Genomic DNA, 13,158 nt, shown 5'->3' on the forward strand with positions numbered 1-13,158 from the left:
TACTTGCACTGGTGTTCTTTCAAACTGCTAGGTTGGCAGGAGCAGGGACCAAGCAATGGGAGCTCACCCTGTTGCGGGGATCCGAACCGCCGACCTTCTGATCGGCAAGTCCTAGGCTCTTTGGTTTAACCCACAGCGCCACCTGCGTCCCTAGACCTGTCTATAGCACCCTGCAAAAAATAAAATCCTCCTTCTTCTTAGCATTTGCATTGCTGATGTGACAAGTACAAACAATACAAACATGGACACAGCCAGTGCTTTCCTTGTGGAAAAAAGGTGCCATTACTCACCGTGAAGTTGTTTCAGTAAGTGCCACACTTTTAACCACAGCTTTTTTTCTAGGGAAAAAAAGGTGTCTCAGTCAGGTTGCCAGTTGCGTCACTGGAACGCGCCACAACATCATCCAAGTGACCTCAGTGTGCGTTTCAATTTCAAATATAATTTCTGCTTTTCAGTTAAGCAAGATAGCTCAGTTGGTTAGTGTGGTGCTGATAATGCCAGACCCTCCAAGTGTTTCTGTTTCCCAGGGACAGTCCTGGATTTGCAGAAGCTCTCCTGGTTTCTGATTTCATGCCAGAATGTCCTGCATTCCCTATTATCGGAAAAATGTTGGATGGTAAGGTAGGACGCCCCTATTTTCATTGGAGAAATGTTGGGTGGTATGGAGTTATCTGACCCCCCAAGCTGTCTGAAGGCAGCCCTGTATAAGGAAGTTTTTTTAAAAAAATGTTTAATGTTTTGTTATGTTTAAATCTGTCCAGAGTAGCTGGGGCAACCCAGTCAGGTGGCTTGGTAATAACAAAAACAACACCATAATGGAATAGGACATCCCTATTTTCATCGAAGAAATGTTGGAGGGTATTCAATGCCAAGGTTTGATCATCACATGGGACGTCTGCAAATTCTTGCTTTGCAGGGGGTTGGACCAGAATTCCGTGGTTCCCAACTTGGGGCACACGGCCTACAAGGGGGGGGGGCAATTTGATTTTTAAGGGGGGCAATTCGAGAATGAGTTACAGGAGTTCACTTTTTGAATAATTAGAATTACATGTCGGGTGGGGGGAGGGGATCAGGATTTTAAAGATGCTTAGGTTAAGGTTACCAGATTTTTTTCCAAAGAATCCGTGGACACTTTTTTTTAAAAAAAAAAAGAGAGAGAGAAAAGTTATTTTTTTAAAAAAGTAACCATGGTTAGGTGGGGCATGGCAAAAAAGAAAAAAAAGGTTGGGAACTACTGGACTAGATGATCCTCACGATTCTATGATTCTAAGTATATTTATTTACTTGATTGGGGGGGTTCAGCCCACGCCCACAAATAAAAATAAAAAAGCCACGGCGCGTGCCACAGAGATGAGGAGGGAAGTCCCCTTCCAGGAAACAAGCGGTCGACGTGCGACGATGCCCAGCCGCCTCTCTCCGGGCACTGTTATTTTTCTTTTTGCCTCAGCGTGTGTGAGAAAAAGAGCGCCCTGAGGGCGAGGGAGGTTTGGCCTCAGGCCCTTGATTGACAGGCAGCTCCGAAGGGAGGGTGGGCCGGAGAAGGAACTGACTGCGAGAGTTAAGAAAGTCCTGCCCAGCTGTTTGCGAACTTTTTAAGATTTCCTGTTTCCTCTGCAAGGCAGGGCTGGAGCGGGGAAGGCGGGCGGGGGTGAGTCACACACGCCCTCCGAGCAAGCAGCCGAGAGCCGCGGCTGCTGCTGCCTCTGCCGGGGCCTCGCTCGCTCGCTCGCTCGCTCGCTTTCCGCCTCGAGGGACCCGCCTTCGTCTCCAGAGGAGACCCTCGCCGCGCCCCGCGCGCCCCGCGCCCGCCTCGCCTCCGCCGCCGAGCAGCCCAGCGCCCCGAGGGAGCTTGACAATGAGCTGGGCGCCCAAGCACGTTTTGCTGTGGACTCTCCTGCACTGCGCGGCTTGCCCGCTGGCTCGGGGTACAGGTAAGCCTCGCCTTTGCTTCGCTGCCTGGTCTCTGGTCTTCCGACGCTTCCCCGCCTTGTGAACAAGGCACCAGGAGCCTATTATTATTATTATTATTATTATTATTATTATTATTATTATTATTAAAGGGCCAGGTTCATAGCACCACAGAATTGCAAAGGAGCACCACAGAATTGCAAAGGGACGCGGGTGGCACTGTGGGTTAAACCACACAGCCTAGGACTTAGATCTCCCGTTGCTCGGTCCCTGCTCCTGCCAACCTAGCAGTTCGAAAGCACACCAGTGCAAGTAGATCAATAGGTACCACTCCGGCGGGAAGGTAGACAGCGTTTCCGTGCACTGCTCTGGTTCGCCAGAAGCGGCTTAGTCGTGCTGGCCACATGACCCGGAAGCTGTACGCCGGCTCCCTCGGCCAATAAAGCGAGATGAGCACCGCAACCCCAGAGTCGGCCACAACTGGACCTAATGGTCAGGGGTCCCTTTACCTTTACCACAGAATTGCAAAGGGTTCCCCCAGGGTCATCTAGCCCAACCCCCAGCAATGCAGGAATCTTTCCCTCGAACCCACGACCCTGAGGTTAAGAGTCTCATGTTCTACCGACTGAGCTACGTTGTGTTTCAGGGGTCAGGGTGGGGGTGTTGATCTCCCTCCCCCTCTCCTCCCAAAAAAGTTAAAACTTTTGGAATGGTTTTTCTTCTTTCCTCTTGAAAAGAGTGTTGTTTTGGAGGAAAGCATGCTTCTCCCCCCCCCCCACTTCTGTTCTTGCTTGAGGTGTGGTGCAGAAGTTTTCATCCTGATCTCAGGATATCTGGCAGGGAACAGCTGCCTTGTGTCTTGCAGATGCAGCCGTAGCCGCCACACCTGGCCTAGGATGAGCTGCTTGCAGCTGTGAAATCGGTGGGTTGTTTGCTCCTGCCATGATGGCAGGGCTTTTGGCAATGCAGAGGAAGGTTGGGGGTTCAAATCCCTGGAAATAGGGGAAGTGAGTCATGCGCTGATGTTTTCTGAGTCACAATTCCCCAGAAAGTAAAGGATCCGAATTCCAGAACGCCAGTTCCCTTAATTTTGCAACTATAACCCAAGTGCGCCAAGAGACTAAGAACTCCCTCGTTACAAACTTAAGGGTAAAGCGGCCGTGTGGCCTGTCACTAGCATGCTTTTAAAAAATCCTGCACCTTCGTTTCTTCCTTCAGCTGGGTTAAAGCTGTTCGGAGTGTAAGCATGTGGTCGTACACAGTTTGCGGTAGTTTGGTGGCAACTTCATTTTAAAAACCGCTACGCTAAGCATCTGTAGAGGGAAGCAGTGTCTTTCCAAGTCACTTGATCAGTGTTTTGTGTCCAGGTTTTAAGTTGTCTCATGACTCCTTGTGTTAACACACAGGTTAACTTCTTCATTTTGCTTTCCGCCTTGTTCAAGTATGGAGCTCTTCAGTCATTTAACACGCTTCAGTGCAGACTGTTAAACAGCAGCAGCAGCAACAACAACCACACTGAGGACTGATGTGCAAAGCCCTTTTACTGCAAAATCCTTTTCACTGGTTATTGTGGGTACCAGTGCTGTCAGCTGATGATATAATCAGAGTAGCTAAGTTTCACGAAACTTAACACACAGCTTACCTTCTCTCATCACATTGCTGATGGGGCACAGCACACCTTTTTTAAAAACACTTTTGGTCATCCTGGATGTTCTATTTTTACGTAGTCTGTTTAGTAGGTAGAAACAAGGTTGTACTCAAGGCTTTAGGCACATATTTTGGCCCTCAATTCCCATCAGCCTGAGCCAGCACAGCCAGTGGTTAGGAATGATGGGAGTTGTAGTGCAGCAACATCTGGAGGGCCAAATGTTCCCCAGCTGTGATCTGTAATTTTTGCCAAGAGCAGCTGTCCAGAAATCTCATGCTCCTTTAAAATGTACTGCCACTTCTCTCTCGCTTTTGGTCTCTTATTTCCGGAACTACCTCTATCCTTACGGATCCTTCCTCAAAACCCACTTGAAGCCTAAGGATACATAATTATATTTGAGCATATTCATTCCCAATTCCCTTGCACTTGCCTTGCACTTGTTCTCCTCTAGAATGTAAAGCTCTGTGGGATGGGGACTTGCCATTTTCACTTATTGTTAATGATGGAAAGTGACATGAACATTGTTGGTACCGTATGAAGTACAGTGGTACCTCGGGTTAAGTAATTAATTCGTTCCGGAGGTCTGTTCTTAACCTGAAACTGTTAAGCACCACTTTAGCTAATGGGGCCTCCTGCTGCCGCCGCAGCCTGATTTCTGTTCTTATCCTGAAGCAAAGTTCTTAACCCGAGGTAATGTTTCTGGGTTAGCGGAGTGTGTAACCTGAAGCGTATTTAACCCGAGGTACCACTATATAATGTCCACTGGCAGATTTACTAGGGACTACTTCCCTGTATACTTTCTTTCTTTCTTTTTTTAAAAAAGCCATCCCATAGTAACATAACAAACAGGGTGATGCTTTTGTATTGTTTGCAAAATGATGGTTAGTGGTGGAAAAGGAGAGGTAAAAATACAGTGCTGGGAAGGAAACCTGTATATTAAGGTTATGCATCTTACCATTCAAATAGCTACCTATAGTGATATTAAGCATAAATATGCAGGATGCTTTAAAAAAAAATCTGCTGATTTAAAGTGTTTTAGTTACTGAGCATGTGTAAAATCAGTTTAACTATGTCACAGTACAGCATTTGTAGCATTTTATGTAAAGATCCTGCAAACACTTCCATAGCTTAGTACCGTGCAAAGTGTTAGCAAAATCTGTGCATTTGCTGAAAGGTTATGCAGATTATGATAATAATGGAATGTTCCTGTACTGTAATATAAAACTTGTACGATAGAAAAGAACGTAGGCATCGCCTATCTTGGAATAAGTACTCATGTTAGAAATTCTCCTTGCCTCCTTTCCAATGCAAGTCTTTGCATCACTTGAAAGCACAGTGGTACCTCGGCTTACGAACTTAATCCATTCTGGAAGTCCGTTCTTAAACCAAAACCGTTCTTAAACCGAGGTGCTCTTTCCCTAATGAGGCCTCCTGCTGCTGGTGCCCTTCCACCATTCAGCTTCCGTTCATAGACAGAAGTAAAGTTTGCTAACCGGAACATTACTTCCGGTTTTGCGGAGTTCATATACCAAATAGTTTATAAACAGGGCTGTTCTTAAACTGAGGCACCACTGTAAGGGGATCCTCTAGAGCAGTGTTTCCCAACCTTGGGCCTCCAGCTGTTTTTGAACTACAATTCCCATCATCCCTGACCACTGGTCTTGCTAGCTAGGGATGATGGGAGTTGTAGTCCAAAAACAGCTGGAGGCCCAAGGTTGGGAAACACTGCTCTAGAGCAGGCACCCCCAAACTCGGCCCTCCAGCTGTTTTGGGACTACAACTCCCATCATCCCTAGCTAACAGGGCCAGTGGTCAGGGATGATGGGAACTGTAGTCCCAAAACAGCTGGAGGGCCGAGTTTGGGGGTGCCTGCTCTAGAGCAACTTCCCTACAACCTAATGGCCTTGCTGGGTAGGCTGATGGGAACAGTAATCCAAAAAATTTGGAGAGTACCAGCTTGGGGAGGCTGCTCTAGAGCAGGAGCCGAGACAGCAGTAGCACTTTCTGCATTTATACACGGCTGTTTGGGTCGTGACCAGTGTTATCTGAGAGCTAGCACAATCATTAAGAGTGGTGACCTTGTATAACAACTTGGCGTTCTCTCTGAGTTTTATTTCTGCTGCGTTATATCTTAGGCTGAAAGAGAATAAAAGTTTTTGTCCAAGACATGCAAACGGTATACAGGCCCAGAAACTCCTGTTTGTGTGGCCCTGCAAGCAGGATCCGTTGCCATATTCACAGTCCCAAAGGGACTCTTGGCTAAATATGCATACTTTCCTTGTGATTTCTTCCTTTCACAATTAAATGGCATTGCCTTTATCACTATAGCTATGTTCACATGTCCCAGTAAACGACATTGTCATGTCGTCTGGACTGGCAAACTGTGTGGTTCGTGTTAATTTATGACGAGTTTCAAACAGGCCAGCGCCTAACCATGGTTTCTGAAGCTGTGTCCCTTAAACAAACCGTAGCTCCATGTCAGCCACAGTTCCTGGTTTTGGAGGGTATGGGAAGCTGTGATTGGCTAAAAGCAGATGGAAAAGCTCCCAAACTCCCCTTGAACACAGGGCAAGAGGGGAGATAGAGTGTGCAAGCCCAAGGCTTGTTCCTGCTCATATCTGTGTGCTTCTAATGATCCCTCTTCATACTACCATGAATAGTTCGATTATAATTACCTTGGTGTATTCGGAATGACAATGCTTTTATTTTTATTACTTAATCTCTAATGAGCATTCCCAGGTACAGTATAAGACCACTGACCTAATTACTCAAAGCCAATTATTTCTTTTTTGCAAAGCACATTTTCCTGTACATACGACACAAGGGATATCTGCCAAGTTTATCTCTTTATCAGTCACTATGATGAAGGCATGCAGCTGTGGCAAATGCAGCTTTTTGCAAGTGAAGAAAGTTCTCTGACAAGGATGCAGTTTGCCAAATATAACTTGCATGATATAGTGCTAACATCACACACACACACACACAAAAAAAAAAAAATTGGGGGGAAACCGGACATTGATATTGCTCCCTCCCATCCTTCTGCATATATATCCTGCTTCTTAAATTTTGTTTTGTACTGTTGAATTATGCCTGCTTTCAGTAACATACCCTCTGTCTCCCAGGTTGCACTGCGGAGTAGTATGCCCTCCCTGAACCTACTTACTTCTGAGTAGCATGCATATGATTGCATTTTGCTTTGGCTGACTTGGAGTGAGTGAAAAGGGATTCTTTCTTGGGCAGGAGACTTGGCAGCGCTAGCTTTTTCCTGGCTTGTATCCCTGGGTAACCTCCGTTGAAGTAGATAAAAACAAACCACTCCCTGTTAATGGAAGACTACTGGCAAAAATCTTAGTAACATGAAATACCCAAAGTACATCACTTTCTGTACATGTACACCAAATGTATATTAGGTGGTGGAATGGATGCTTGTTGGTGTGCAGAACAGAAGGTTCAGTCCTTAAGGAAAAACACTCCATGTTTAGTTGGGAGGGGCAGAGAAAGACAGAGACTGCTGGCTTAGTTTCTCTAGTTAAGTTTGCTGAAACTTTGGGTGGGAGCACTTTTTTGAGGGAAGGGGGTGGTTTAGTGCTATCTTTGGGGGTTAGAACATAGAAAGTTGCCTTATACGAAGTCAGAACAATGGTCTGTCTTGCCTAGTACTGCCTACACTGATTGGCAATGGCTCTCCAGAATTTCAGACAGGATATTTCTGGCTCTCCCTGGACATGCCAGGAATTGAACCTGGAGCCTTCTGCATGGAAAGCAAATGTTCCGCCACTGAACTACGGCCCTTCTCCGGGAATCTACCTGGAGCAGCTCTTTGCCTACGCTTCGTTCTCTGCTTGTATGTCTGTAAATATACAGATCTTTCAGAGATAACATAACATGCTGCCACACAAAGGAAACTCGGTTCCATAGCTCTGTACCTACCAAGCCTGATGGGGTTGCCAGAATGTTGCCTTGGGCTATATCATCATCATCATCATCATCATCATCATCATCATCATCATCATCAAACCTTTTATTGCCATCACATACAAACATCCAAAACAAATCAATAAAGAATTACCACTTCCCCAATAGCACAAAACATTTGCTAAAAGAAAGACAGAGCAGTCTATCGTCACATCTCTAGGTCTCCTGGGAGATCAGACGTCTGTAGTGTATTTTGACGACAAAAAACCCAATAGAGATATTTAGCCACTAACTTGGTGAGCTCCTGTTCATTCCCCAGTAATAGAAAATGTATGACCTCCAACTCTGGTTTCCATTTGGGGATACAGAGTTGATCTAGAAATTGCTGGCTGAGATCAGCATATAGTTTACAATTAAGAACCATATCTATAAGGGTTTCCACCAGGTGGTCTTCACACGGGCAAGTTCTTTCTCCTTGCACCCTGCCTGAGAACCTTCCCCAAAGGAGATTTGATGGATTTGAATTAAACCTGGCCAGCGAAAATGCCCTTCTTTCTTGAGGGTTAAGCAGAAATTCAAGGTAATTGTGGTTAGTTTCATGTGACCTTGGGCTGTAGAGTTCCCTTCCTACCCTAATAAGGAAGTCTCAGAACCAAACTACACATTACATTAACGCGCAGCTGCATGAACCTTTTAATTTTTCACTGAATGTGGTTGCTTCTGGGCTCCCAACAGGCGTGTCAGCTCTAGGGGGGAAATGACCTCTCAAGGACCGCCTCCTGACTATGCGCCTCCTCCTGATGATGCACGTGTGACATCACAGGTGTGCGACAAGTGTCACGTGGACGGCGGGTTGCTGGCCACACCATCTTCGGCCCAAGGTGGCCTCTGGCTCCCAGTGAATATCAGCACTGTGGTGGGAGCCTTCCTACCCACCATGGTCTCAGTGAAAAACGCTGTCCACCCTGCTGTGTTTTGACTCAAGGAATAGCCAGTGGGGAACGGGTGACGCTGTGGGTTAAACCACAGAGCCTGGGACTTGCCGATCAGAAGGTCGGTGGTTCGAATCCCCGTGACGGGGTGAGCTCCCGTTGCTCGGTCCCAGCTCCTGCCAACCTAGCAGTTCGAAAGCACGTCAAAGTGCAAGTAGATAAATAGGTACCACTCCAGCGGGAAGGTAAACGGCGTTTCTGTGCGCTACTCTGGTTCGCCAGAAGCGGCTTAGTCATGCTGGCCACATTACCCGGAAGCCGTACACCGGCTCCCTTGGCCAATAAAGCAAGATGAGCACCGCAACCCCAGAGTCGGTCACGACTGAACCTAATGGTCAGGGGTCCCTTTATCTTTACCTTTCTCTTGCAGGGGCAGTTTTATTAGGACAATGGCATGATAAGAAAAGTTTAACTCCCACTGCCCTATCCTTCAGTGCATGATCCCAATTCTTACTTGACTCCAAGCGGCTGTTATTTACAGTGTTTGTTAAAAAGTGACCGTGCATCTGTGAATTTAAGTATTTAATATCTGTTGTAGCTTGGCCTTCAGGAAGCGTGCTGAAGGCCTACTCTGCTTCGTGACTTGATCACATCTTGAAACTGTGCAGCAATTGTTAAGAGTTCTGCTATGACTAGTTGGTAAAAGATGAAGGAACCGGATAGATTCTCCCTCCTCTGAAGGCTTATGGCAGACAGCATTTCACAAATAAATGAAACCTCTAAATTTGAAGAAAGAAAATAAAAAGGTGGGTGGGTGGGTGGGAAACAGGCATTAGACGTTTCTGTAGACTTTAGTATCTCTATTCCTGCTGTTTTTTCTTTATTTTTCAGGGGAAAGCTCTGCCTCTCATTTAGAAAGGGGATGTCCCAAAAAAGACATGTTGTCACTTTCTGAAAATCAGATGTCTGTGCCTCAAATTGCTGTAATTGTAAACTGAAACAGCTGAACATTTGGGGAAATCTTAGAAGAACAAAAAAATAATAATCTTCAGTTCCTCAAATTGTCTAGTCATGAAAATATGTGTTAGTTAGGTGGACAGAATAGCCAGAGCTTTCTGTTTTTTTGAGTTGCTCTTTTAGTTGCAACTCTAGCGATTTCTTACCTTTTCACATGATGCAGCTCCTAATTAGCATGAGGTAGCTAATTAAACAGGGCTGGAGATGGAATCTTCTCGTTATAGTATTGCACAAGCCAGTGAAATAGTTCAGCTCTGATTACAGCCTCGGAGCTACGTGTGAGCGGAATTGTTACCAGAAGAAGCACATGTCTGTACTTTTAAATTATCAACAAATTGTAATTGGCAGGCAGAATGGTCTGAAGGATATGTATTTACAACTAGGATTCCAGATATAGCACCTGTGTGCACCAAGATACCCTAAGAACCCCACCCCCCTTGGCTAAGACCCTCTACCAGCTTTTAAATTTTAATTTTTAAAATGGATATTTTATTTGTGTCATCCCCCACCACTTTGGCTGGCAAGTTTGCATTTTTTATAGGGGGAGAATAGTTGGCATTTCTGTCTGTGTTTTATTTTGTGTGTAGGTACGTATTTCACCTGTTTTGTTGAATTCTGAGCACCATCAATATTCCACCCCCCCCCCCTGTGAAATGGGTACTTTGTGTTGCCCACAACAGTTTCTTGTGACCCTCTTTTTTTGCAGCATATGGTTTCGACAGACAGTCGCCATTCTGTTTGTTGTGGTTCAGCAGGTATTCCATAAACCAACAACCCTGTTAGTGTAAAGGGTTACATGAGGAAGAGGTTTTTTGCAAAGAGAAAGAGTGTGCACACAAAGTCTTCAGAAGGCAAGATTGCACATGTGAACTAATTAAGACAATACGTGACACACACAAAAAATGCCAGCTGTTAACTCCCCAACTATTACATTTTATTCTCAAGATTACATTAGTTTGTTGAACATGTATTAAATATGCATTAAAGCGCATATCAAGATGAAGTTCTGTGCATTTGATTATTGCTGCACTTATAATAGTTTTAATATTTTGCTATTTTTTTTTATTAAAAAAACTCCTTCGTGTGAATTTGTAAGGCTGTTTTATCTATTCCAAGGTTCCAAGTTGTAGCCAGTGGGTGGGAAAGGAATGTTTTGTATAGATAAATAAAATAAACGTGCTACATATATGAATTGCTAATATTTACCTGGCCACATTTAATGAGCTACCTAGTGAGCTATGTATCAAGTCTATACCAATAAATACCAGCCAGGCCTATTAATCGATAGCAGCCATTTCTACTTCTGATGATAGAGAGAAGTGTGACAATTTTGGGGCGTCTTTGGTAGCCAGCCAAATATTGGATGGGCATGATCCTGCATATTCCTGACCTTATGCTGCTCCTCTAGAACTCGGTGAATCCCTTGCTCCTTTTCCCAGCTCCAGGCCTTCCCAGATTTCCCCTCAACCCTGGAGTAGGGGAAGGGAACAGGGGATTATTCCCGTAGTCTTGCTGTTCTTTGGAGCAAGTTGCAATCCAAGCACTTTGGCGCATGGAGTGTGAAAATAGCAATCCTTAGCCCTATTCTTGAGCTTTGAGCTGAAAAGGGGATTACGCCTAGAATCATAGAGTTGCAAATCACTGAGAACCATCTAGAAACTAACATGCAGCTGGGTTCAAACCCACAACCTTGGCGTTATCAGCACCACACTCTGAGTTATCAAGTTGACATCCCTGTGGTTTTGAACATCAGAATAGCCTGCTGAATCAGGCCAGTGGAACATCTATTCCAGCAGCCTGTGGGAAGCTAGGGAGCAGAACATGGGCACTTTCCCCTCCGGTAGTTTCCAGCAACTGGTATTTCAAAACATTGCTACCTCCATCTGTGGAGGTAGAGCCTAGCCGTCATGGCTAGTAGCCATTGATAGACCCCTCCTCCATGATTTTGTCTAATCCTTTTTAAAAGCCATCCAAGTTGGCGGTCATTGCCCCCTCTTGAGGAGGCAAATTCCGTAGTTTTGACTATGCAATGCATGAAGAGGTATTTTCTTTTATCGGTCCTGGATCTTTCAACGTTCAGCTTCATTGCTGTGCTTCTAAAGTCCTCCTGTGACCACCTCAGGACTAGTGCTGCTCCTGAGAGACGACCCATCCACTTTTTACAGCTCCAAGCTCAGGAGGGCAGCTGTGGCTTGTGCTGCCCAGCTTCTACGTTTGAGATACAGTACCTCAAAATCACCTTGCCAACAAAGGTCCGTATAGTTAAAGCTATGGTTTTCCCAGTAGTGATGTATGGAAGTGAGAGCTGGACCATAAAGAAGGATGATCGCCGAAGAATTGATGCTTTTGAATTATGGTGCTGGAGGAGACTCTTGAGAGTCCCATGGACTGCAAGAAGATCAAACCTATCCATTCTGAAGGAAATCAGCCCTGAGTGCTCACTGGAAGGACAGATCGTGAAGCTGAGACTCCAATACTTTGGCCACCTCATGAGAAGAGTCCCTGGAAAAGACCCTGATGTTGGGAAAGATGGAGGGCACAAGGAGAAGGGGACGACAGAGGACGAGATGGTTGGACAGTGTTCTCGAAGCTACCAGCATGAGTTTGACCAAACTGCGGAAGGCAGTGGAAGACAGGAGTGCCTGGCGAGCTCTGGTCCATGGGGTCACGAAGAGTCGGACACGACTAAACGACTAAACAACAACAACACCACCACCTCAAAATGCATCTTACATGCTTTTAACCTGTGCAGTTTCCGCCATGCACAGGTGAAGGCCAGCCGGTTGAAATTCTGTAAATTAAGTGCGCCCATTTTTGGCATGGAAAGAGCTATTAAGCTCCCTGTCTTGCTTACCAGATCAGTGTGCCTGCTCTGCAAGGAAAGGATATTCACACGGGGGTATGTGGGGTGTGAGTCAGTGTTCGATATTGGCCCGGTCCCAGGCACATTTTGTGACTGTTGCGGGCCCAATTGCAACCACATGGAGATCTCTGAATACCAGGTTGGCAACTGGGGAAAGCAAAATGTCCCTTAGTGAAGGAGCCGAAATATTTTCCTTGAAGCTTTAATTAGTTTTATTCTGGATTGTTTTATTTGGTGTTTTAATGTGTTGCAAACTGCTTTGAGATTTGTTCTTTAAAATTTAAAGTTGTATAGAAATAATAATAATAATTAATAATATCATCCCATGGGATGGGGAAAACAGTGCCTAGACATTGCATTGTGGGGACCGTAGCCCAGGTTTAAGGTGCCATTTGGCGATTAGATAATACAGTGGTACCTTGGTTCTCAAACGCCTTGGTACTCAAACAACTTGGAACCCAAACACTGCAAACCTGGAAGTAAGTATTCCGGTTTGTGAACTTTTTTTGGAAGCTGAACGTGCTCCGTTTTGAGTGTCATACTTCCATTTTGAGTGTTACGCTGAGGTCTGTCAGTTTTGGCTATTTGTTTTGCGTTTTTGTTTTTGCAACTTTTTTGTTTTGTTTTTGTGGCTGTGTGTAACCCAGTTCAGCTACTGATTGATTGATTGTGTGACTGCAGTCCATTGTTTATTGCTTTCCTTTTATGGATCAATGGTCTTGTTAGATAGTAAGAGTCTGTTAAATTGCTGTTTTAGGGGTTGTTTTTAAAAGTCTGGAACGGATTAATCCATTTTTCATTACTTTCTATGGGAAAGTGCGCTTTGGTTTTGGAACGGACTTCTCGAATGGATTAAGTTTGAGAACCAAGGTACC

General features: G+C 45.2%; 1 protein-coding gene across 1 annotated transcript in view; it reads left to right on the plus strand.

Annotated features, from left to right (window-relative positions):
- Positions 1 to 1,474: 1,474 nt before the first annotated feature.
- Positions 1,475 to 13,158, plus strand: part of TGFBR2 (transforming growth factor beta receptor 2) — a 67,519-nt gene continuing 55,835 nt past the window's right edge. The window contains exon 1 of the mRNA XM_028750251.2: positions 1,475 to 1,931. Coding sequence (XP_028606084.2) covers positions 1,856 to 1,931 — 76 coding nt within the window. The 5' untranslated portion in view covers positions 1,475 to 1,855. The remainder of the gene's footprint in view (positions 1,932 to 13,158) is intronic.

This window comes from Podarcis muralis, chromosome 12 (genome assembly GCF_964188315.1).
Source record: "Podarcis muralis chromosome 12, rPodMur119.hap1.1, whole genome shotgun sequence".
In the NCBI taxonomy this organism is placed as follows: domain Eukaryota; kingdom Metazoa; phylum Chordata; class Lepidosauria; order Squamata; family Lacertidae; genus Podarcis; species Podarcis muralis.